The sequence below is a fragment of the Colias philodice genome, chromosome 17 (genome assembly GCF_061535455.1).
Source record: "Colias philodice isolate Cphi_HAF_F1 chromosome 17, ilColPhil1 Martin Lab GWU primary, whole genome shotgun sequence".
NCBI lineage: Eukaryota > Metazoa > Arthropoda > Insecta > Lepidoptera > Pieridae > Colias > Colias philodice.
This window is the reverse complement of record NC_143102.1, coordinates 7,799,072-7,827,070: the sequence shown is the minus strand read 5'-3', so window position 1 is coordinate 7,827,070 and position 27,999 is coordinate 7,799,072. Positions and strand designations below refer to the sequence as shown.

General features: G+C 33.4%; 1 protein-coding gene across 1 annotated transcript; it reads right to left on the bottom strand.

Moving 5' to 3' along the window:
* Nucleotides 1-190: 190 nt before the first annotated feature.
* On the bottom strand, nucleotides 191-26,607 carry LOC149481189 (6-phosphofructo-2-kinase/fructose-2,6-bisphosphatase-like). Its single transcript, XM_089705586.1, has 9 exons — nucleotides 26,095-26,607; nucleotides 20,226-20,567; nucleotides 14,705-14,839; nucleotides 12,030-12,190; nucleotides 10,156-10,545; nucleotides 8,344-8,565; nucleotides 3,119-3,353; nucleotides 2,508-2,635; nucleotides 191-1,399 (listed from the first exon to the last, which is right to left on the bottom strand). Exons 2-9 carry the CDS (start codon nucleotides 20,554-20,556, stop codon nucleotides 1,292-1,294), a joined length of 1,710 nt encoding a protein of 569 aa, XP_089561712.1. The 5' UTR covers nucleotides 20,557-20,567; nucleotides 26,095-26,607; the 3' UTR covers nucleotides 191-1,291.
* Between the last annotated feature and the right edge of the window lie 1,392 nt (nucleotides 26,608-27,999).

Here is a 27,999-nt window from a genome sequence, read left to right as displayed (position 1 = left end):
ATCTTATTATTAAATATAATAACGCATCTATAATATCTCATTCTCACTAATATGGAACTTATCGTAGAATTTTATTTAATTAGGGGTCTGAAACTAATACGTGATAACTTTAAGCTTTTACTAATTGCTAAAGTAAGCTTAATATTTTTTCTTCTAATTCAACAACTCTTAAACTAAAATAAAACACTCATTTTATCATACTATTTTATTATAAAAAATTAAAAGTACATTCTATTGTAAGAAATAATTGCCAGTAATTGACCATCCAAGATTACAATATAGTACTATTTTAACAATAGTTCTTACGTCTGTTGAGAGCATTAGCTTAGAAGTAAACTTAAAATTACGTAAACATAAAACTCCGTCGTCATAAACTTCTAATCCATCTAAAACTCCATTAAACACTTTGCGAGAGCATACATTGCTGATAAGATCCCGGCAGTTATCAGAAATGCGAAAAATCGCTTACAAATTACAATGTAATTGACATCTTACGTGATGCTACTTAATGTCTGACTACATACTAAAAAATAATAAAAATACGTGGCATAGCGGGTACACTTACGCAACATACGAAAATACAATATGAAATTATTACTAAGATATGTGATCGGGTGATCAGTGGTGACGTAACTAATACTTAATAATACGTTATTCTATTTATATTGATTCGTATCTCGCCACTCCCCTCTAATGTGATAACTCGCACACGATACTTTATTACTATTTCAATAACGTGAATACATCGAAAAATAAAAAAATACTTAAACAATAAAAATTCGACTTAATGGAGAACAAAATAAGTGCTAAAGTATATTAAAATAGACGTACCACAGAGTGGCATAGGCATACTTAAAATAGAACCCAAAAGAATTGACGAAACTTTAAACATCAGTCTTTAAACGTAGCTTCACTTGAAATCAATCACATAGTTCATGGTATAGAGACGTCACGATGGATGTTCTATTGCTGAGCAACTATGACGTCATAGCACATGGCCTTTCACAACCACGGCGCGATCCCGACTGGCGTAAGCACACATGTTTGGACATGTTAGCACGTGTTTGGACATGTTGACATGTTTATTCATGTATTCACGTGTTTACACGTTGTTTAGACATGTTTGGACGTGTTAAAACACCTATAAGTGGACATGTTTACACACATGTTTGGACATGTTTAAACGTGTTTACACACATGTTTTGACATGTTAACATGTTCGCTCCTTACGAGCCTCATCTAATGCTGTTGCGGTATCACTCGCGCGTACAGACCGCGCGCTGAACGAGGCCTAAAGTTGCGCCTCCGTCGGGTTCTGCCACAAGTTGGACGGCAACGTGTCGTAGTGAGACGGTACTGTTAACAGTGCGTCCGCTGTTGTCCTGTTTATTGAGCAATTCTGGAAAAGAAATAATTTGATTATTATTATGATGTATATTATACAAATATTATTAAACTGGGAGAGTTTGTTTTTATGTTTGTTCGTTTGAACGCCCTAATTTCAGGATCTACTCGACGAATTTCAAAATTTTTTGAAGTGGATACTTCTTTAGCGGCGTTGAGCACTTTTTCTGTAATGGGTATAAATCTTAAACTCGCGTCAGGACACGTGACCTGATCGAAAAAGCTTAAGACGGATACCATTCCAAAATATCAAACATGCTCAACGTTAACAATCAAGTTTTCACTTCTGCCGGCACTCCCGGAGTGCAACCCGTCTTTTTTTTACTGTTAGATAGGTACGTGATCCCTGAGTGAGCTATACTATTTTATATACCACGGACGGACCACTAGTACTGTATTTTGTAATTATTTATTATTACACTAAATATATTGTATTGCGAATAGACTGGCCTGTCAATGTGTCACTGTGAAGCATTGCTGTGTGCGTGCTTCAAAGTTGGAGTTATGTTCATATTGTTTTTTTAACAATGTAATGTTACTAACACAGATCTAATCACGATATTATGTACTAACAAAATGAGTTTAAGTTGCTGATACAAATGAATATTCTAAATATTTGCAGACTTGATATCGCAATCGCTATGCGCACACAATAAGCGATAAAAAGAACAAACGAACTCCGTGTGTCGCTAGCCAGTCATTTTATTGTCATTTTGCTACATAATCAACCATTATTATCTACATTATGGTATATTAATAATTATGTCAATTTCACGACTTAATGTTTCAGGAAAATCATATAAAATACCAGAAGTACTAAAATAGCTTTCTTTATTTCTAACTAGATTTTCGCTCGCGGCTTTGCCCGCGTTTTCAAAGAAAAACCCGCATAGTTCCCGTTCCTGTGGGATTTCCGGGATAAAAAGTAGCCTATGTCTTATATTTAGCTACCTACATACCAAATTCCATTATTATCGGTTCAGTAGTTTTTACGTGAAAGAATAACAAACATCCATCCATCCATACTGACAAACTTTCGCGTTTATAATAGTACGATTTATTACGTTATTGTAAACAATAAATATTTTGCAATGTAATTTTACCTTGGGTTGTTTGCGGTGCGTGTCCACACATTCTATTGGCAGTTTTATCATTTCCACCTTATATTTGTAACCGTATGAAGACAGCTTAACGATTGTGTGAAGTGGCACGTTCATGTAGGGCAACTCGTCTGAAAGCAAACGGTCTATATTTAGCACAAGTTTCTAGAGTTTCTGAGAACAATGTATGTAGGTCGTGTTATAGATGATGATTGATAGTGTGATCATTCATTATGTGAACTTGCATGTCAGTGCTTCCTTGAAGTATAAGGAAGACTTGTCTTAAAACATACAATAAGCAATACATAATAATGACAGACAAGAGGCCATGTAGGCCAAATCATCTTAGCTCAAATACATATTTCAATATAGTGCAAATGAGCATTTCTAACTTAAATTTGGACAACTTCCTTGGTCAATAATCTAAATATAAAACAGAGAAAAACTTTTAGTAGATAACTAATAATCGAATTAATTATCAGACAATTGATGTGCAAATGGGAATTTCGAACTAAAATTTTTATAAGTCAATAACCTAAATTAAAACGAAATATACAAAGTATCGAAACATAATGACACAAAAAACTTCACAAGTAAAGTTAAAAGATCCGTACCAAGTTTAGCATCAAGGAAGTACCCCAGCATACATCTTAACACCGCTTGATGGCCAACAACCACCACATTGTCCTCGTCCTCCAAAGCTGATAATACTGGGCGCAAACGAGTCATGATATCTATATAGGACTCCCCCCACGGATATCTGTAGCGAAGCTTGTCTTGGTCGCGCCAAGCGAACTCCTGAGGAAACCGTTCCTGCATCTCCTCGTAGGTTAGACCTTCGCAAATGCCCTGGAAAATGGAAGACCAATGAGAACTTTGTCGGGATGGTTAAAAAAGATAGATGGCGAAAGCTTATCTAGACACTAGTCGAAAATGTTTCTCTTTACGCCAGTAAAAGAGTCTAGTTTTTAAAGTTTTCCAAGTAAGCCTACTAGAGAAATAAACAGTCAGAGATTAGCTAGTTGGTGTAAAAGATAAGAAAAAATTAACGTTTTCCTGGCTGAGATACATGACTCATTTTATTTGGAGTTTATAATTTGGATATGTATATTGGAGTCGTATCTATAGATTTATGTCGTTGTAAGTAAATTGATTCATAGATATATTTAAACAAAATCTTATCGTTATCGTTAAAACATGGCTTTTCAATGTTCTAGCAAATTCGATAAGTACTAAGATTAAAAGCAAAACCGTGGATAATTTTCAATCAACAACGCAATTAAAGAGACAAATTATAATGATTAGAAATAATTTCTTTTCAAGGTCTGGCCGGGTTGTCATCGCTTAAATTTTACTACAGAATTATACCTAGAAGTTTTGTTAGCTCGCCAATTGGCGTACAAACTTCATTCAAAGAGAATAGTATATTCTCATTTCTACCGGTTTTATCGCGTAGTCGTTCTTGTAAATCATCTTGGCGTGAAATAGTAATAGGAAAAGTTTATATAAATTTATCTATTATCATCTTGTGATTTTCCCGCGACGCAAATGATGTTTATTTCTTCGATTTCCTGCTAATTCAGGCGTAAACAATAAACAGTTTAAGTAAAAATAGTAAATGCTATTCAGAACTGTGTCATGTGTATAAGTGGAGTACATTAAAAGTGATGAATGACAGAAGAATGTTAAGAGACGAAAGATATTGAACCATGACTAAAGAATAATATGTAAAAATATTTGCTATGAGTTAGCACTTACATTATATGTGACTGGATATAAAGGTTGATTATGTTACAAATAATTGAGAAAGAAATAAGTGTATTTATCATATGTGTGTAATAATGACACTTGATAAAGTGTTGTAGAATAAAAGCATATGTATGTTGGATATGACCCCACTTAATGTGATATTTATAACACTATCGGCGTTTTAGTTTTATTATGTCTGCTTTTATGTTACATATTTGCCACTTAACTTTAATCTGGTTATTTTTAATGCGTGATTATGAAGCGATTCAAGTGTTATGGTTTGTTTGCTTTACATTTATTTAGAACACTTGACTAACTTTACCGATCCTATATTGGCAATGTTTGTATTGTCTGGCGTTAAATTATGGTCAATTATATTCAACATTGAAAATAACATAATGCGCCTGTTTTACGAGGTAATGTGTATATTTGATATCTTTGGATGAATGCACTTACAAACACGTGCTAGTTACCGTATCAGGTGACTGCATCTGCACTTTTATCTTAAGATAATAGTGCTTATTTTAAACAAACAATGCTTATCCTATAATCTAATCATTGCGTTTCCTTTACAATTAAAATTTATTCAATACTTGAGAACTATAGATAAAAATAGCATTCAATTATTTGTAAGTTTAATTGATGTTATTATTATTATTATTGTGGCTTATTGTTGTTTATTTATCGGAAATGGATTATGGAGGTGAATTTTGTTGTTAATGACGTCCGATATCTAATTTTGAATGAATGACAGTAGAACCTACAAATGAAAGCTGTTAGGAAAGCAATAGATTCCTCTAATATTATTTACAGTTTTCTATAATTATTATCGTTATTTATAAGAAACAAAGATAGAAAAGATTCTTTAAGGCGATGTTAATAAAGATTTTAGAAATACTACTTATATCTTCTTGTCTCCTGATAACCCAAAATATTTAGCATATGTTTTTTTTAATTATACAATTAATTAAATATCATATCGCATATCTTCTTATGGGTGATTATACAAAAATGGGGTAACTCGATGTCATCAGCCAATTTAAACAAATTCTTATTATATTTTATTCAAATAACAATCTATTTTAAAACAATGAAGCGTCCTTTATTTGGTCACTCAATTTCACTTCTTTATTTAAAATACAAATGAATAAAAATAATAAATTAATACCTCAAACGTCAGTACTTTGGCATGTCACAACTCCGAAAACCAACAATCAAGTGACTATCGTTTAAACATTATCATCGATTTAAGAAAACTTACTAATTCACTAAAATCTTTGATGTACATAGTATTATATACTACAACTTTCATAACGCAATGTTTTCCATTTTATTTAAAAAATAAAATTAAACTTTGTCATCGTTTTCACTAGTCAGTCCGTTGTGTGTTTTTTAAATTCGAAATTCTCGCTAAATATCACCAAGTCGAGGTCAAATCCCTGTCTAAGTATTAATGTTGGTAATGAAGTTACTTGTGCACCGCATATTTTGACGGCCGTCATAACTGTACCAGCGCTAGGGTTGTGTTTGTCCTCTAAAATCTTGCTGCGCCAGTCAACATTTCAGTCCTATGGTGAGTCGTTATTTTATTGTTAATCCGATTTTTATTTTCATTTATAAATGGTTAACTGTGATTTGTAAAAATATAGTTTGTTGATATTAGAAATTAGGCAAAAAAACCTAATTTGTGATTATAACCTCATATTAAGTCCCTTTTCATCAATCCGCTGGCATCAGTCCTTTGTCAGATATCGCGCCAGAGGACTGACGGGGCCCCATAGTACTGATGACTCTATCATTTTTGAGAACTTTTATCTTGATTGCTATTGGTATAAGCATTTCTGTATTATATTTCAGTTAAAAACATCATGCGCCACGCTAAAAGAAACTGAATTTGACTAGGGAAGAAACATTTAAAAAAGAGTAGCAAAGAAAAGAGCTATTGAAACAAACTACTAATAATTTTATTAAAAAGATCTTATTTTCTTTTAATTATTGATTTTGATGCTTTCAGGGCATAGCTTTTTATATTTATCAGATAAATACGTATACGTATAATAGTGTGAAGTAAAATTACCTCAAAATAACATAAAAGTTAATTAATATACTTAATAACATTATAAAAATGTCAAGGGGCTCTTATGAAAACTCAGATGAGACTTTCATTCGAGCCTTTGGTTTTTAATTTTATAATAATTAGTACTTTTAACATAAATATTGGTAGATTTTTAGGGCTCCGAACCTCAAAAGGAAAAAACAGAACCATTATAGGATCACTTTGTTGTCCGTTTGTCTGTTAAGACGTTTTTTTGGAATGCGTGGAGGTATCAATCTGAAATTTATATTGGATACTCAAGATTAAAAACCCTTGGGGCTGTAAAAAAATCAAACTTATAACGCAACGCAATCAAAAGATACCTACATCCGTTAATACTGCAAATTTCCACAAAATTCAATATTCGCAAGGGAATAAAAAAACACACAGGATGCTTGCCGTGTATACAGTCTACTATAGTTTACTTCTACTCGGTAAATAGCAACGTCTTATAACACAGATAAAGGAAAAATTGCTAAAAGTGTAAATTTTAAGTTACAAACATAATAAACAATAGGTTTGTTAGGAGTCCAACTCGCACTTGGCCGTTTTTTTGTTTCTATTGTTTGTGAATTACTTAAAATATCAAGTAAAACTAATTCAAAGTAGTAAAAGTTAAGTAAGAGAGTAAGAATATTCACGTTGCGTTAAATGTCAGAAGGCTGTTTTAAAAATTGAGACATTGTTTTTCCCAGTATCACATATTATTAATTATCATTTTTAAACATGTTAAGTACGTAAAAGACATGTGCCATTATTAAAACTGAGAGATTTGTAGTAATTTTCATTGAATTTCTTTAAGAATATTACAAGTTATAGTTTTTTATCAGTACCATGTTAGCCTCGTCAGTCCCCTGGAGGCCAAATCCAGAAAATTTAAAATATCTCACAATCTATTTAAAAAAGTGGCTGGCCCGATTTGGAACAATATATTCATTAGATTAGCTATCATATACACCCTAATTTGTATCAATCTGATATAAAAAATATAGTAAACAAAATATCCTCAAAAGTTACCCCATTTTTGTATAATGACCCTTATATATAAAAATGAATCGAAGAATGTGTTGGTAAGCGCATAACTCGAGAACGGCTGAACCGATTTCGATAATTCTTTTTTTATTATATTCCTTGAAGTACGAGGATGGTTCTTATGTAGAGAAAACGTAAATATTATGTACCACGGGCGAAGCCGGGGCGGACCGCTAGTTATTTATATTTTTAAGTATACGGTTATTCAACTCAGTATTTATCAATAAGTACCATACATAGAGAGGAAACAGCGTGGTATGAATGTTAAATATATCATCATTTTATAGTCATTGTGTAGATAATTTGATTAGTGATTTGGTGTTCTTCTTATTAAATAATCATATAGGTATTTAATAGTAATTGTAATATTAATACATTTAAGATTAAGCCAATAAAATTTAAATATACAGGTAATTATTGATTTTGCACATTTTCAATTCCTCTACAAAAAGAACCAAGTCGGAAATTAATGTACTTAATTAGTTTATTTGTAATTTGTTAATTTAAATTGTATATTGTTTATTAATAAAGTATCTAATCACTTATATATTTAAAGATAGAAATTATGATAATTAACTGAATAAACTATTTTAGACGTGGCTTTTATATTATCTGTATAGGTACGTTTCCTGTAATCTGCGAATATAAAATAGCAATCAAATTAAAATTTTAAATCTCCTCATTTTTGCCTACAGTGCAATTCAACCAATAATTAATTAATAGGAACGTCATTGGATAAAAGCTATGACGTCACTATAAGGCAACTGCTTAGACTTTAGACTTTAGAGTATGATCGAACGTTCCAAATTCCAAATTAAAATCCAAATTCAACTCGGACAGCTTGTTTTGGCGCCATAATTTCTACGCAGTTCCAAAGTCCACACCGCCATTGGTTTGTGGCCAATGTTGGCGTTGATGTGTTCGGCCAATCCAAATATAAAAGATTCCAAATTCAAATCTTACCGCGTCCAGTTCGTTCAGCGCTCGTACAGCCCGTTTTGGCGCCATAATTTCTGCGGCGGTTTGTTTAGTGCGGCGCAGTTCCGAAGTCCACACGGCCATTGGTTCGTGGCCGGCGATGGCGTTGATGTGTTCGGCCAATGCGTGCGCGTAACGTTGTCCACGTGGAGATAGGTTTGCATCACCGCCTATACGGCCGAGCACGTTGTATTCACTTTCGCCATGCTGCAGACAAAAATTTATGTTACTACCTACTAATATAATATACGAGAAAGTTTATATTTTCTATATTGCTTGTAATTTGTCAATTTATTCCAAGGACGATTATTCATAATTTTTAAATTCTAAAACATTAATAATAATTAATCTACGCATCAAACATTTGCAACCCGGCGTTGTTTATATGCATTTATTATCACAAACGCGAATGTTTGTAATAATGTTTGGATGTTTGTAACTTATACACGCAAATACAGCATTGGATACGTATGAAATTTGGTACTAGGATAGTTTAGCCTGGATTAGCACTTAACTTTTTTCCTGGATAGACGAGTGAAGTCGCATGTTTCAGCTAGTCAATATATTTATGGCTAGGCCACACCTATGAGGGTATGGCCGTTTGGACTTTGTACCATAATTTACTACGCTGGCCAAGTGCGCTAAATCATAATTTATTCAGCCAATGCATAAATGTGTGCAAAGCAAAAATAAACACCAGTGTCCAATGTGACCTGGATCGGACGAATTTTACGACCTATTTAAGAGTCAATAGTCGGAATAAAATTTAGAATGTGTCATGGAGATTAAATATTTGCTACTTAGACTACGTGAAGCAAAATAATTTTTGTCCATTTCGTTTAAAACATAATTTTAAAGTTGATTTTGCACTAAACATTTTATTGGATGATAATATTATGTATTATATTTAAATGGAATACATAAAATATTAGATAATACTGACTTTTCTGGTTTTACAAAGTGATTATAAAACTTGACACGGGTCTTTATAATCTGCGAGACTAAGATAATGGAAATAAACCGAAATAATTAGCAATATTGCATCATCATATTTATTAATATCAATTGTATAAACCTGATTAATTAAATTATTATTTATTAATCACGCAATACACTTCATTCCTTTCAAGCATTAAATTAAAAAAAAAATTGGCCCCTGACCGAAATAAGATAAAAAAAATAATTTAATTAGGATTCCTTCGATAGTATGATAGTAAATACAGGTCGGCAGTGATAATAACAATGATTATTAAGATTGGAATCAATGAATCTATTGCGAATAATTTATTAATAAGATTAGTAATTTCAAACTCTAGGACAAGACATATCTCATCTATACTATCTATACTAATATTATAAAGAGGAAAAGTTTGTATGTATGTATGTATGTTTTTCACGCATAAACTACTGGACCGATTTTGATGAAATTTGGCACAGATAATCTTTAGACCCTGAGAAAGAACATAGGCTACCTTTTATTGCGAAATATGTAACACGGGCGAAGCCGGGGCGGACCGCTAGTTAAAGATAATATGAAATAATAATACGTAAGATTCCACATCACGTTGTCGCTCCCCCAACCACGTGGACATTATCAAATCTAAAACGAGCATTATGAATAACATCCACAAATCCTTTCAGACGGTTGTTTTCGTATCAATGTTTACTTGGAACGATATAAATATCTTGTTTATATATTTAAATTTTAAACTATCGATCGAGACGGATCTCGGAAAACATGTTTGTAATTAGTTTTATTGATGCAAATTATTAATTAATTACATAAATTCTGCTTACCCGAGTGAAAAATAGGGTTTGTGGTAATGCCCGCATCCCGGATAGATAGCCAAGAATGCCTGACTCCTTTTGTCCGATAACTTTGTGCGCGGTGACAGTTTCGCCCATATTTTCGACCCTTACGAAGCTAATGTTCTCTATGGTCGCGTCTATGGGCTCATATTGTCTCATGTAATGTTCCAATTTCTTGCGCAGGTCATCGACCGCTTCTTCCTCACTCATTGTCTTATAATCAGCAGAGTAATGTAATATCTCAATAATGTTTCTCTCGAGTAACTCCTGGTCTTCGCACACGCACTCTATGAACAAAATACGGAAGCCCATTTCCGTGAGACAGTATTCGTTCAGCTCCCGGCGTTGCTCCCGCGTTATGTTGGTTCCGTCGAAAATCTGTAAACAAAAACTGAATTATACACAAGATGACACATCTCCAAAAAACAATGATGAATAAGATGCTTTAATATGTTAACGGTTAGGTTTGAACCGTTTGCTAGAGGAGAATTTTTATGGTTAAACATGATAGGCAATTAAAAAAAGATCTTCTCTATTAAAGGTTGGACACTCTATTTTGCTTTACATTAATTTTGACAGTTTTAACGGCTCGCTTACAGTTTTTATTCGACTACAGTTCAACGACATTAACGATCATGTTACATTTTTTATTGTATCAAAATTTTTCCACGCCAATAAAGTCGCGGACTATCTAGATATATTACATAAGTTATTTATGACGAATTCTGAGAAATCATTAAGAGTAAACAGTAAAGTTTATCATTCGTGTAAGTCTAATACAAATAAATGCACTACATGTGTTCTATTTCAAGAGTATTTATTGTTGGCACTGTTCGCATCTGCTACAACGCATTTTATATTTATACTGTCATTTAAGGACACTATTTGTTATAGTGAACACGTCTTTTCTCTACGCATTAAATAACGTTAAATATATTTAACAGATCTAACAAGAAAGATAATTCCTAACTTCAAAGTACAGTTCTACAAATGTATGTTTTTAAAAGGTATCGTTCAAAAGTTAGGGTAGGGACCTTTACCATACCATCACAATGTGGAATTGTTTTTCTAAGTGTATTTTAACGTACTGTTTTAAACAATTAGGTAAGTTATGCAAATTAGTAACACTTTTGAAATTTAATGTTCATATGAATGGAAGACTGTGTTAAATACTTGTTAAAGAAATATTTTCCTCTCAACAATTCACGATGATGACATCACGAATAAAATAAAAACAAAGCGTAATAATATATCTGATAAACTAGCTTTTATCAAGGGTCAAACATGTTTTGTTCTACGAAATGATTAAAATCGATTATCAAGTTAATACATAATACGATATTTCAAAGATATATTTTTGGGCTTAAAACTGTAACAATCTTGACTTGTAATAAAAAGCTAAAAAGTTTATATTAAACAAGATAATTTTAGAAACTATTGTTTTTAAAACACATCGATTAAAGCATCGGAGAGAAGCATCAATAAAAATTGTTGCAAATATCGGAAAACATTATATTATTATAGACTAGACCAGCTGCCAGATACGACAAATGGGAGCAAAAAATCAATGAAAAATCTAAACAAACATTGCGAAAATATTCAATTTCATATCAAAATTCAAATTTCGTAAGTCCATTATTATAAATACTATTTTTCCCCCGGAAAATATCCTTGTTGGTAATAATATTCACTCACAGCAACACTGTTCCCATCCTTCAGCCACAGGACCGCGTCTTTCACAGCTTCCCGCGCGCTCTGGCGACGAATCGCAGAACCTTGCTGATTGTCCGCGCGGAAGATATCGTGCGTGCCGTATAGCGCCATGTGGGAGTTAATACTTTAATTATATAATATTCACTCACAGCAACACTATTCCCATCCTTCAGCCACAGGACCGCGTCTTGCACCGCTTCCCGCGCGCTCTGGCGACGAATCGCAGAACCTTGCTGATTGTCCGCGCGGAAAATATCGTGCGTGCCGTATAGCGCCATGTGGCGACGACGGTATTCGCTGCAGTCGAACACTGTGATAAAAGTGTAATTTTTAGTTTTATAGTACCTACTAATTCTAATGAATATTTGTATAATTATAAAAGGAAAGAAGAAATTCAAAATTTGAAGTAGTGAAAATTCGACATAAGGGTACAAAACTCGCCTCATGATCGAATTGTTTTTATTTATAACTAGCTGCTCCGCGCGGTTTCACCCCCGCGGCTCCACTCCTGTTAGTCGTAGCGTGATGATATATTATATCCTATAACCTTCCTCGATAAATGGGCTATCTAACACCGAAAGAATTTTTCAAATCGGACCAGTAGTTCCCGAGATTAGCCCGTTCAAACAAACAAACAAACTCTTCAGCTTTATAATATTAGTATAGATTAAAAGTTTATTCGTTTATAAGACTTATTGTTAACATAAATGAATCTGTGTTATAGGGTTGTGGTATTTATATACAAAAGTATCTTTGCGACTTAAACATTAAAAGGTTGACAAGAACTGTTTCTTTTTAAATGTACGATAAGATAAAGATAATAATTAAAAATATCTAAATTCTGAACGATATATATACGTTTAATAAAGAGACTTTAATTTCTGTTGTCTTTGATAATAATCAATCAAATATCAAACTTATATCGAATTTATAAGTTACGTTATCTTACTTTTTTTTCTATTCGATAAGATAGATAAGTCTTACAAACTAAAAAGCTATTTAAAAATATTAACATACTAATTACATATACTGATTGAAGTCTTTATTTTATCATTAATTGTACACTTTTTCTATTTATTTAATTAATTTTTGTTTTTCATGTAGTTTTTCAGTAGCATTAACATTATTCAAATTAAACATCAGTTTAAATATCGCAATCGAATAAGTTAGGTATATAACGTGAAGTTAATTACTATGAATGTCCTTCAAACAAAACGATTTATTCACTTAATTAAAAATTGATTATCCTCAATTTTAAAATGCAAATGTAAAAATTCATATTAAATGCTTTTAAACGTTAATTTCCTTCGAATATTAAGCAATTATAGCAAAATAATTCCATTTTATGTTACGGTGCATTTACACCAAACGAGCGAATGCTCATTCTAACCCCCACTATGCCAAATTCTTTTAGTGTAAACAGGCGTAGAGCATTCTTTCCCTTTAGTGCGTTCGAAAGCATTCTTTCGTTGTTCTTAGTTCAAAAAGATTCTATGCAATGTTCTAATACTGAACAACACTGAATACAAGTTTTCATTTACACTAAAAGATCACGAAATAATTATCTTGCTCTAGTTCTATGTTCGTTTGATGTTAATGCACCCTTACGCGTTTGCAAACTGTATGTAGGGCACATAGAATAGGCAATAGGTATATGATACAAGTAGATATATTTTATAACCTGAATAACATAAATAGAGTGAGATACCTTTAACGAGGTCAAGGCGATAGATATCGTGTGCCTTTCCAACTAAATATGTGCACGATAAACTAATTTGAATTTCAGATTTATCTCTATTATGAACAAATATAGGTCCAGACCAAATTTAATTTGGTCTGGATTATCTGGAATAGGTAGGTAACTTGTATGATAATACGTAGAGATTTTGTGTAACTTTACTCTATTTAAAAACTATCTAATGTTAAAAATTTAAGTTAACCTTTTCAGAAGATAGATAATAAATTGTGTTTATTTAAAGCCTGTTGTATTATCACAGATATTACAAATCATATGTTATGGGAACAGAAATACAAACATATATGATAAACCAATTTTAGAACAATAGATATGCTGTGTTCGTAAAATATTTTATTAGTAATTTATGTTTCCTACAATAGAATTATAAAAGTAATTTTAACTGTTATTACCTCACGCTTCCAATACGTAATGGAAATAAATTTTTTATAACGAGGAAATCACAAAGCTTAGTAAATTATCGTAGAACAGTTACAATAATTGTGGTTAATTTATGTGTTATGATTTATTTTTCTTTCGATTGTATTTTTGTATACATATATTTATTTATTGAGAATTGAACATAAGTAGAAGGTACTACATATATTAACTATTAATTAAAATTGTGTAATTAAACCTTGCTATCTGTAGACTGTAATTATTTCTTTAAATGATATTCTTTTTTCTTTATTTAATTTGCTAATTAAGTAATTCAATGTTATTCACTCTAAATGATATAGCTAATGTAAAATTTTACGGACGTACTCATGACCACATTCTAGCTATAAATAATTAGGTGCTTCAGCAAAAGATAGTGTTAAAAAAAAATCAAAAAAATCATTTAACTTTTATCTACCTACTAAAATAAGTTCCTAGTCTACATTTTGAATTTTCATTATTCCACAGCTAACCGAGTCCGAATCCGAAGATTATAAAAACTTCAACTCCAACACAGAGTTACTCTAGTTCATGAGTCAGCGCACATATTTTTGTAAAGTTAATGTTTTTGGCAAAATAAAGATTTATTATATTATTTAACTTCCAGAAGAGTAAAGAAATTCCAACTCATTCCAGCGGATTCCAGCTTACCTTTAGTGCTCTCCCCATTCCAGTTGAGATGCCGTGACAGGCGATGCGCCAGCTGGCTCTTGCCGCGGGCCGGTAACCCGACCAGCGCGATCAGTAGCGGCGCGAATTGGCTTACACGTCTTGTACGAAGGGACACTGTAACAAACGAATATAGCATAAATTTGTATGATGTAGAAGACGGAATTAGGAGAGACTTTATTTATAAGTTAGGATTGCACAAGGCACAAGCTATCAAAGATAATGAGTAAGGAAAGGGACTCCATTGGACAATAGAGCATCAAAATCATGAAGTGGAGGTCCTGCAACTAATCCAATCTACTCGAGTAGGTATAGCAATCCAATCCTGGATATCAAAAAAATATTATTATCTAATTATAAGCATACCTATCTCAAACAACAATAAATGCTGTTCATTTTTGTCTAGATCTCGAAGGTACTACTAGTACTCCCAATAATCATTTATTAGTGCCAACAAGGATCTAAAGCTAAACACCTGGATACAGATGATAAATAATAGTACTACATCAAGATCAAGATACGGTATTATATCAAGATTCAAGAGCAACAGACATATGAGCTTGAGTCGATGGTCGTTAGGAACGCGATATATTTTATGGTCCGTGAATACTAAATATGATCAGCAAAGCCAGTTCAAAATTCAGAAATTCGTTGTATAGCAATCTCATTGGATACAAAATAATAAAATGGTGGAACCTTTTTTCAATTGGAGTAAATTGGTGCATTTTCAACTTTATGTAGAGTCATTGTAGAGCTGTAGAGTCACGATTTTTTTAATACTTAAATGATGGTTATCATTATAATGGCTGTAATAGGCATTTTAAAATTCAGAAGTCATATTTTATAATCGTACTTAACCTTGTGTCTGGGTCAAATGATAATAAACACATTTCGACTGGTTATTGAAAGAAGATTTCCCTGAATTTATTACATTCATGATCAATAATCACAGGGTAATCACGCATAAAGTGAATGACACGCGCCAAATTAGGTACAAATCTGATAAAAATAATTAAATAAAAGTATAATTTAAGTGTAAGCTGAAATTATCAAAAATGAAGCACACAATATACCATTCATAAATCACGACAATGATAAGTATAAAGCCATATATATATTATGTATTTAATGTCTCGTGAATTTAATTTCATAATAAATGTCAATAAATATGGATCTAACTAGATCGTTCGTTAAGCATAAACGCATTAGTACCGCATGCCTATAACAGACGTAAGATATTACGTCGAACAAATATAACATAGCAATGATTCGTCACATTTCCTCATTTTATTTAAAACCTAGCTAACGCCACGTTGATAACAATAATTTTTATTTTTGTCGCGTAAAATGTACGCGTGGCAACGGCCGACGCTAATACGCGGTCAGCAACGAAAATACGAAAACACGAAATTGAGCAATCTAGCCTGTCGACCAATGACAACGGTTTATACGGCCGCGCCTTCTCTTGTTTGTTTTTATATCGTAAGCTTACGTCATAGCATAGATGGATAAAAATTAAAATATATTCCTACATCCGTGTGGCAACCTTCATAGATTATTAATTATTATTAATAATTACTATTTGCCATATGGAATGTTTTGGCAATATTTTGGCAGTACGTTGAAATATGTTAGTACCTACTATAATATTTAGATTCAATCTACTTTCTACGAAGAAATTCTGAGAACACTTGATATAATATTAATCACAGTATTACAATATTATTTCCTATTAATTGTGTATTATAATTGTATAGTAGAGTATTGACTCTACAACAGGAAAATACAAAGGGAAAAGTGTTTTCAAGATTCTTGTGACACGTTATTATAAAAAAATTTAAAAAGGTTTCCATAAAAAGGTGTTTTGTCATGGTAATGACAATCATACGCGTCTTGTTTTTAATTTTCATGCGTCTTACGAAATACGAAATTTCGACTCTACGTCTACCAAAGGTATTTTAAAAAATCGAGTTTCCCTGCAGTTATTCAATGCGATTATATAATTTCCTGCATTGAACACATAAAACTCCATACGTAGGCACAATGAATAGAAACGTGTACGGTGAACGTACGCTTGCCAATACGAATGGACTTTGGACCCACGCGAGTCAAGGAAACTGTTGATCTAGTAGCCAACGCACTTTGGTACATGCAGCTGATATAGGTTAAGGAGATTTATTTTAAAGTCACTTGTATGATGTGAGACAGATTGTTTTGATTATGTAAGTTATTTCAAACGTTTGATTGAAAGCGTTATTCAAGGTGAAAGTACGATTCTGCTGCAAAGTACTAACACTGACTATGAACAGCTATAATTTAGTAGGTAGTTATTATACCAATAAATTCGTTATCTTACATAGGTACGTGAAATTTTTATGTATAGAAAACAAAAACGATAAACATCATGAGTAAGCAATTTAGTTAATTTAGGTACTATCTTGGCAGCCTGAATCACTTTTTATTCGAAAAATAAATTATGAAATTATTGTTAAGTTTATTATCAGCTAAAAATTAAGATACGAAAATGCCTCTACTGATTATAATACATATATGTATATACATATATCGACTTATTTATCTAGGTACCTATCTTTCAAACAGCCTTTAAATAATTACCATCATTAAAAATAATAATTAACAAAATTTTATTTTTAACAGGCGACATTGCTAAATAGTCCGCTGACATAATATTTTGCTATGAGCTACGCTATTAATGATTATTGCGATCAATGATTGACGTCAAAGTTCATGCAAACTGCTCGTGCATAGAACATTGCAGTACCGGGTCATCATTTAACAGTTCCAATATAAATATATAAACATTTAACGAGTTTAAGTTATTGTATAATATTCAAGCTCCACGTCCATTTCATTTACATAGATGCTTGTAGTTGTACCCTACTTTCGCGGTCTCTCACAATGTACAATTGACCTAAAACTATATTTAATTGAAGACCTTTGTCAATCAATATAAGAAGAGAGGCATGTGACAGAGACTTTGTCAACTTGCTGAAATAAATTTCATTGACTCATTTAATGTGACTAAAATAAAACTCAGATGTGACTAAAATAAGGTTATCATAACTATTAATCTTCATATATCCAATTAATTAGCTGCAGATATATCGACAGGAAATAATCAATTATAATAACAAAAGAATATGAAAACAACATACGATGTATTTTATCATTTTGAATACTTTAAAAAACATATTGTTAGTCAAAAGCTTTTCTGATAGGAGGCATAGCAATACATGCTTGATAAAACAGATATAAACGTACAGGGGGCATAACAACAACATAAATTATGAAAACATCAAAGTATTATCGCTATTGTTATTATAATTAGGCGATAATAAATTGTTGAACTTCTGTGTAGCAAATTTTCCAAGTGTAACAGATTTGAAAATAAAAAAAAAAAACATTTATATGAATGACACTGATAACCGTAGTGAAAGTATTTAACTGGAAAAATATCTTTATCGTTATTTCGTGTTTCGTAAGTCAAAGAGCATTATAATATCTTATTTTTCTTTTAGCGAGCGATAAGAGGCTGTTAAAATATTTTCACCTATGCTCTATGTTAATATTGATTAACTTGCAACTATCTAAGGACAATAAACAGTGAGTTTATCAGGTCTGTTGCCGACCTTGGAACAGTGGGCGTGGTCTGACGTCACTCGACGTGGTCGTTGATCACATTGTTTCATAATATGTTAGTTTGTACAGATGAACTTGTTCATAAAACCCAATTGATGTGCCACTTAAGTCATTGCGACCAGTTAAACTAATAATAGCCTTAAAATTATTGCGGCGATATTGTTGTGAATTGCTGGCTACAAACCGTTACATTGTTTTTCCTATTTTACTTTGTGCTCTAATTTGATGAGTAAGATTTTCATTCAAATGTTGAAGTAGGTAAAGAATTTTTAAAAGCTGAACATGCAATATTGAACATCTGTCATGTATTTTGAACGATTCGGAACCTTCCTGCTCAATTTCAATAAGTAATGTGTTTTGAGGAAAATATGTCTACATTAACGTCAATTGAGTGTTTTGAATACCTACTCGATTGTAATCGTGATTCAGCAAAATAATCCCTCAAACATGGCAACATAAATTGCAATAACAATTTGTTTTAATTTAAAGAAGGTTCGATTTCGATCAACGTTATAAAAATACAGAAACGGAAATACAGAATCGGCCAGCATTAGTGGTTTGATTTCTGAGTAAGTCCCCATCACGATGAACTTATTGAGGTTAATAAAGTTTAAGATAAGCCCGGAAAATGAAAGTCAGATGGACTATAAAGTATCACAAATTTTCCGCGTGATGGAGTGACGCATTGAAATTTTCTCAGACCTCTTCCAGCGACGCGATGTAACTTTGGCAGTTTGCCATGTCGAATGAGACACGTTCATTATTACAGTTCTTATCATGGTCTATGTTTGGTCAATATAATATTATGGAATTATTAGAGACATCTCCGTCTTTAAATTCGAGCATGTTCAATGTATCTTCAGTGTTATCTAAATCTATTGCTAAGTAAGTAGACTATCAAGTCTAGATTATAGGCATAATTTTTTTTATTTGATAATGTAATATGTTATGGATATTATATTAGCACTTCTAAGTGGTTCAGCAATCGCAAAATACCGTAAATATTATCACATACTCAATTGTTATGATTTGTGTTTATCATAACAGTTTCTTCGAGCACCTTTTTCGTGCTCTTGCCTATTGGTTTCAAGTTTGTTTGTAAAAAATGTTCTAAATAAAGTACCTAACAAAAAATATTCAAGTTCATTCGTTTCCTTTGTATAAGTAAATGCTGTTCCGGATTTCAATGTGAATGTTTTGGACAGCTGACTCGACGTTTTATCATTTGAACGATTTCTTAGGTACCTTCGAGACTGTATTTGAACTCGGGGAAATATAGTAATTTATTTTCTTCCTGGTATTTTACAATTTCTGGGACGAAGCCAAAGACAATTTTGACTTGGGAAGTTTTACTTAGTCTTTCAACAGGAAAAATGGAGCACATATAATTATGTCGCCGCATAACAATAGGTATATTCATTTGGCGCAAACGAATTGTTTGATAGGTATAATAATTAGCCAAGAACCCTCTAATACTGTTCATATACTTTAAAACTGGTATATAATTATTATTACAATCAATAAAATTATTTTCATTGACAATGACCTCTCTGACGCAAGGTAGGCCACTTGCAAGAACTCAACGGAAGCAAAAACTGTGAGGTTCTATCAGGTCTTGTATCAATTTATAACATGATGATACAATTAGTTTTGGTAGTTAGGTATCTATATAAAAGCTATGAATTAATGTATTGGGAATGCAAGACCTAAAATATTGATACATTCTTAAACGTCATCCTTATAAGCAAATATTATTATATCCTTTCGAAGATATATGCTGAAATGGTTAACAATCAGGTGCGACTGCTGCTACATCTGTTAACTGAAATGGTCTTGAGCTTACCATTGGCAAGAGCGCCATGCAGGGCTTTCTCCTTGTCCTCCATCATAGCGTGAGCAGTGCTAGCTCCTGGTGCCATCACTATCTTTCTCAAGGAAGGTCTTCGCACTAGCGCGACAATATGCTTCACTCGGTGACTCTGTTGTTTCCGACGACGCGTGCGCACTCTATGAAGGCCTCCAAGCGACTGGCCACCGACACCGGCGCTTATCACGGATCGACTCTTATCACCGTGGCAGTGATTGCCGACTAACCATATAATAGCGGAATACACTTTGCAATATATGAGCCAAAAATACAAATACCAGTCCCCTTTAATGCTCAATATCGCCATTAACAGCGATCCTGGAACAAGACAAAACAAATATTCAAAATCTTGACAAAGAAGTAAAAATTGGTACTTAAAAGAAATTTTCTTAAGGATCAGAAACAAAATTATATCTACTAATATAAGATGATATTTAAAAACATTTAAACATTGTATGGCCTGTGGTTGAGTTTAATTTAAACAATCAGGCTATTGTCCTTTTGAATCGGCAGAACGAGGGATATTTTTAGCTCAACACAATGGGAGCCTAATATTTTAGTCCCGTCATCACATACGAGTGCAATTGAATTCATATCATTTTAGATCATCATCATCATTAAAACACAAGCTTCAGAATATTCTAAGTCAATTCTTTAATTTTCAGCTACAAAGCACAACATAAACATTCCAAAGGATCCGTCTGTATGTGATATGATAAGATCATTTTTCTACTATAAACGTGAAAGCTTGTGATATTAAACTTTTATTACAAATATTTTGTTTTATCGACATAGATGAACCCAAAGGATCTTGTAATACAGTTAAATGACACTGTTCCGTCAGACTGTCCTCTCACACCGTTAGAAGCTGGGACGATTTGGTAGTACTTTACACAAAACAACATAGATAATAAAGCTATTTCCATCACATAATACTTTTCATTCCATGAATTGATTTAATCTCCGAAAAAACTAAAGTCTTTGATACTTGAAGGTGCTTGAAGTATCATCTTTCATCCAACGCGTACGAGACGGCGAGTTTGTAATTTCCTCAAGATTTCAGTTTCCATTTAAGTTTTGGTAAGTACTTAAACTTAATTACGCACCTTAATAATACTACAAAATTACTTCAAAATTACTTAAATGTCTTTAGTTTCACAGAGGCGTGGCTCTACCTGCAGTGGACCCAATTTTTTGTAATTCTCGGAAAACCTTAACCGAAGCGTTACCAGACAATGAGACCTTCATCAGTAGATATTAATTTACTAACGCAAAAATTCGAGTACCCCACTTGTAAGAAAATATAATATTTTAATGTAGTGGAAACTACGAGTCACCGCATCTAAGTCAAGACCTTGCAAAACAATTAGGTCAGTTTATTAAAAAATAAAAATGTTTTAGCGTTTCTTTGAATTGCAATTTTTTTTATTTTTATTAACAACTTTTTGAAAGCTCAGGCGGTTTTGCGAGCACTACTGGTGCAGGTGCATAAATATATAAATTAGATGTTTGATAGTAATCTAGCTAGCTAGAAAAGTAATTAAGATTTTTACATTAATCTTTATGTTATTATTGTTATTTACAATTACTCATATGATCATTAAAACGTAATTAGTAAAATTGCTTATCTGTAACGGGAATGGGTGTGTCTCGTTGTCAATAAGCAAGTAGGTACCGTTCAATCAGTCATGAATTTACCGTTCAAGAAAGTAAGAGCAAGAAATATATGAAAAAAAAGACGGGTTGCACTCCGGGAGTGCCGGCAGAAGTGAAAACTTGATTATTAACGTTGAGCATGTTTGATATTTTGGAATGGTATATGGAATAAGACGGATGTCCTGACGCGAGTTTAAGATTTTATACCCATTACAGAAAAAGTGCTCAACGGCGCTAAAGAAGTTTTCACTTCAAAAATTCTCCACATTTATAAATTTCACCAAAAACATAGCTAGAAGTCAAGAGATAAGGAAAATTAAGCTCGTTCAACTTCACGTCTTGAAAAGTCGACACTTAAAATGGGAGACAAGTTTTTCAAGTTTTATCTATACAATATACATATGTATTATAAAGTGAGCCTGTGCGGCTGGCTGTTTTTCTATTTTGTTTCACAACAAACCATGCGGATATTAGACCGGACTCTCAGTGGAGTTTCGTTTGCAAAAATCGCGGACCTAAATCTGACTTCTGATATATATTGTATAGATCCCAGACATCCTATAGACAGATGTTGCCAACCAGTTTTGTGGTCCCCCTGCCCGCACCCCGGTAATTAAATATGGCATACAAAGAAAAAAATAAAAATATCCAAAACATGCCGTGTGGGGTATCAAATGAAAGAGCTTATTGAGTAGATCACGAATATATAGCATACTATATACATTTCTTACACTTTCTCTAAGATTTTTTAGAAAATTTACGAAAATGGTCCATTTTTGAGTTAACTTTAAACCACTATAGATTGAAAACTCATGAATATATTTTTTAAATTATTATTTTAAATAATTAACAATAGTCCATTGTTTACGATTCAATATTTCGTACAGTGAAATAGTTGCATGGGGGAGTGGGGGGAGCATTCAAAGATGGCGAGTATATTTTCAAGTTCATATAGTATATAGTTATTTTCATCAAATCCACCACATAGCTCACTTATATTATATTACGAACTATTGAATCATAAACAATGGACTATTGTTAATTATTTAAAATAATAATTTAAAAAATATATTCATGAGTTTTCAATCTATAGTGGTTTAAAGTTAACTCAAAAATGGACCATTTCCTTAAATTTTCTAAAAAATCTTAGAGAAAGTGTAAGAAATGTATATAGTATGCTATATATTCGTGATCTACTCAATAAGCTCTTTCATTTGATACCCCACACGGCATGTTTTGGAAATTTTTATTTTTTTCTTTGTATGCCATATTTAATTACCGGGGTGCGGGCAGGGGGACCACAAAACTGGTTGGCAACATCTGTCTATAGGATGTCTGGGATCTATACAATATATATCAGAAGTCAGATTTAGGTCCGCGATTTTTGCAAACGAACATCTCCTTGGAGCCTGCTCTATATAAAGATATGTAAATAGATACACGTTCATAGAAAACAAATGAATGTGTAATGCGATGAGAAATTTCTGTTTCCAATAAAATCCAGCCAAATAAAAACTGTTCGACGAGTTCATTTTAGTTTAAATAACTCAAAATATCTGATGCTCTTGAGAAGATCGAAACTTCATGATCATAATTATTTCATTCTAATGACTGCATTATTCATTAAGAATCTTCTATTTGTAATTACAATCAGAGATGTAACGGAGCTTCGATTCCGGTTCCGTTAAGTCGGAACTTCCGATTATTATTACACTTTCGGTTCCGACTTCGGTTCCGATACTTTTGTATCGGATGTTAATCGGAGGTCGAACGAAACAAAGCGGGCGGCGCGCGACGGCCTGTGCCGAACAGGTTCATACATGTCGCGCGGGGAATCCCCCGACCCCCACTACGTGCACTCTATCATCAATTATTTTTTCACTTGTTAGTTGTTATTGTTACGCCCAAGACACGTTTATAGGTTATAGATAATTGTTTTGATTTTTGCGGCTTATTATCAATGAAAGTGATCAGAGGCGGCTCGTGACAAAATTTTATGGGTGTTCACTTGAAATAAAACACTGAAAATACATGGTGTAAAGCAGTACATTTATCAAAAAAATTACTTATAAAGGAATATACATACGTCTTTCTTTTTGGTGTGCAAAAATATCTATAACTTAAAGCGACCGAACCGGCAACGTTTGCGGGAGCGGCGCGGCGCTCCAAATTTTGCTATTTTTACATAGAAAATCTTCTGTTTCACGCGCGCAGGGCACTGGCAAACCCTCTCTTTCACTCCTATTGGATTTCGTATTAGGAAATGTACTAAATATTTTTTCATTGGGGCGCAATCGTGAGCGCTCCGCTTCGCGCGTTACTGTATAATACAGTATTATTCAGGTGTATGGAATGATGGAATGATGGATATATTCATTGGTATTGACAGTAGTTTTTTACGATTACGATGGATTTTAAATAGTAATAATTAATATTAATAATGAAATTAAGGAGTATGATTTTATTATAATTATTTATGGGAGTTCACTGCACCAGCGCTCCTTAGGGCGAGCCGCCTCTGAAAGTGATCTGTTTTTGTGTGGGATAATGAAACCTAAGTCCAGTTGTATTTGGAACTACTTCAATGAAGTTAATTCAGATTCGGCAAAGTGTAAACTGTGTATGAAGACGTATTCAAGAAAGGGAGGTACGACAACGTCCTTAAAAAGTCATTTGAAGTCTGTCCATGCCACTGAATATGAAGAATTCATTAAGTCCGAAACTGAAAAAAAAGATACTGTACAGCCTTCGACTTCGACGCCCCTTCAGGATGCTAAAAAACAAATGACTTTAAAAGAAACTTTGCTGAAGAATACAAAATGGTGCACTTCTCATGCTAAATCTAAGAAAATTGACAGATTAATTTCGCCCAACCCTGCCTCCGATTTCGATTCCGATTCCGATAAACCAAATTTGAAAACTCCGATTCCGATTTCGGTTCCGATAAAACTACCTCCGTTACATCCCTGATTACAATCAATTCAATCACAACTTATGGAGAGCGTGCAAATGAAGCCTTTACAGGTTCTATAACAGCAGGCGGCGTGCTCTTCGTGTGTCATGGTTTTGTAAACAATAACTTACTAATAAAATCACCTAGACTAATTCAGAATTTCGAAAATATCTCGCACCTTAGGTACCCCAAGTCTAAGGTTAAGATTTTAAATAATTCGCATAACATCGAAACATTTTCAAAAATGCAAATGAATCGATATTTTTAAAGGTCACAAAAAGATATAGGATATTGAATAATTTAAGCTCAGTGAATTATTTCATTAGGTACCTATCCGAAACTCGCTTGCATAAAAATAGACATAAAATTTAAATTGCAAAACAGTTGACAGTCGTTGGAACATTCGCCTCGAAGTTTCTTGTAGCTCTGTATGTGGTGATAATATTATGAAGATAAATGGCTCGGTATTGGTTGTTGTGGTTATCTTGCTGTATATTATACACCAGAGCCGATAACCCCAAATAGCCAAGAACTCGGAGCTGTAGCTTTCTATCCATCATTGGTTTTTTGTTCTGACCTCGTATTGGAAACCGGTTTTAAGTGGATAAACAATATTATTATGTACAGGATATATTTAAATTTATTATTTCGTAACTTTGATGCTGTTGGTTCAGGTTTACTGGCGCTCGGCTTGGGGGTAAAATTAGATAAAGCGACTCGAATGGAAATGTCGTGTTACGTAGGCGAAGCAACGGGTGCTCCTCTGTTATTTTCCATGGGACTGTTGTTGTGGCCTTATACATAGTATCTATTTTACTATTCGCACTCTTAAGTAATAAGAGTTAACAATGTGAAATTGTTATTAATTACTAGCGGTCAGCCCCGGCTTCGCCCATGGTACATATTTACGTTTTCTCTACATAAGAACCATCCTCGTACTTCAAGGAATATAATAAAAAAGAATTATCGAAATCGGTTCAGCCGTTCTCGAGTTATGCGCTTACCAACACATTTTGCGATTCATTTTTATATATAAGATTTGAAGTATTAACAATTTAGTTGAAATAATTATATTATGATTATCTTAATTGAGAGTGTCTTACTATGCGGTGGTTATGAAGAATGTTACCTAATGGGGACAGTACTTAATTAGAATAATTTGCATGTTTATGATTTTTCTCTTGAATAATTTACAATTAGTTAGATTACGCTAAAAAATAATAAATGATTACTTACTAGTGCCAGCAACTAAAGGGCTCCTTCGCAGTAATGGTCAGAGGATGTGTGCCGTATAAAATGAACCAAATCGTGGCGCATAGCAGTGCGCCCGTGTATAGCAATGAACGTTTCAATACACATTCGCAATAAGTCCAAACAGACGTAAAAATCCAATTTGTTAACCAATATTCGCCCCCAACATCTCACTGGGAATACAACACAGTAGTTATACAGTTTTGTGCCGTCCTCAATACCGTTCCAATGAAACGACGATATGGTATTGCCACACGCCGCTATTTCACTCCAGACCGTATTTTGCTCATTGTAAAGAATACTTTTGGATAGTTAAATTATAATACAACACACTGCCTGCTAATTCAAAGCAGAATAGTTCAGACTGCAGGGAAATAACAACAAATCAACGCGCCTGAAGCTTGCTTAGTGCTTGGACTTGCAACTTGGCGAAAGCAAAATATTGAAGTGAGCGGGCGAGCGAACGTACCGAAGGAACGCACAAACTGGCGTCGAGCGAAGTCGATGAGTGGTCGGACTAGTTCGGGCCGCGCCACCAGCATTGGGGATGGAACACAGCACGCTATATCCATCCTTGTCACACACGAGGAGCTTACAAAACAAACAAATAAACCTGCCAAGTAAACAAACATGTGGGATCCTTTCACTAAAAGTCGATGCCCATCATAACAAAGAATAAAGATACTATAGGTTTACAATGCAGGAAGGTACCTAATGCTTTGTGTATAAGGAATTGTAATTTTGTCCTCTCTAAATCTCGATGGTTGATAATGAACCATAGAAGCTTTAAAATATTTTAGGCAAGCTTTTCCATTTGCCTTCAGTATCAAAAAAGAAACAAGGAATTACCTACGTATTGGGTACATTTTTTATCAAACAACCTTTACCTACATAATATCATCAGCATACATATTGTGTATTCATCATAGAGATAGAATGTACTACTCGATGGTATTCATAGATTTTCATACAAAAAATGGTCTACATTTGTAACTAATAACATTCATTGTTCTAGTACCCGCTGTACCATGGCTGTACCAGTATTATTCTTGTTTTGTATCCTGTACGCAAGGTCGTGTTCGTTATCAAGTTAAAGTTGTATTATATTTCATTATAGCAATATGATTATTAATTATGGAGCTTCAAAACAAAGATACATCAAAATGTTACGTAATATTATACTCGTTAATCGTTATACTTCACAATTTTGCAAATAATAAGTAGGTACTTAGTTATCATAATTACATAGGGTCGAGGTATAAGGTACGAATTTAATATTTAGGAAGGCACTACCTATGGATAGACTGGAAGATTAATTTCATCTAGTGTACATCAAAGACCTATAAAAATAAAGGTACCTAGTTACCTACTTCTCCTTGTGGCCGGTTCACACTTTGATTAGTGCGAGTGCAGGTGATTAGTGCGAGTGCAGGTGTGTAGTGCGAGTAGTGTCCAATTGACTGCGAGTGCAGGTGATTAGTGCGAGTGCAGGTGTGTAGTGCGAGTAGTGTCCAATTGACTGCGAGTGCAGGTGATTAGTGCGAGTGCAGGCACGCTGCGAGTGAGGGGGAAGGGAGGGCGCGCGGGACGTGGCTACTCGCAGTCCACTCGCAAAAAAATAGAACACGCTTCTATTCACTTTACTACACAGCCTACTAAACACTCGCACTAAACAGTCGCTGTCCACACGTAGTACTACTCATCACCTGCACTCGCACTAATCAAAGTGTGAACCAGCCATTGGTCACATGTTCTTGAGACACTATGATTTTCGTTTTCTTAGTTTCTCTTCACTACATAGTATGTATAAAACAAAGTCGCTTTCTCTGTCCCTATGTCCCTTTGTATGCTTAAATCTTTGAAACTACGCAACAGATTTTGATGCGGTTT

Coding starts and splice junctions, on each gene's coding strand:
- LOC149481189 (XM_089705586.1), bottom strand. CDS start 20,556: ATGGCGATATTGAGCATTAAAGGGGACTGGTATTTGTATTTTTGGCTC. Junction 2,636..3,118: donor CTTCCTTGATGCTAAACTTG/GTACGGATCTTT, acceptor GTTTGCTTTCAG/ACGAGTTGCCCTACATGAAC. Junction 1,400..2,507: donor CGCACCGCAAACAACCCAAG/GTAAAATTACAT, acceptor TTTCTTTTCCAG/AATTGCTCAATAAACAGGAC.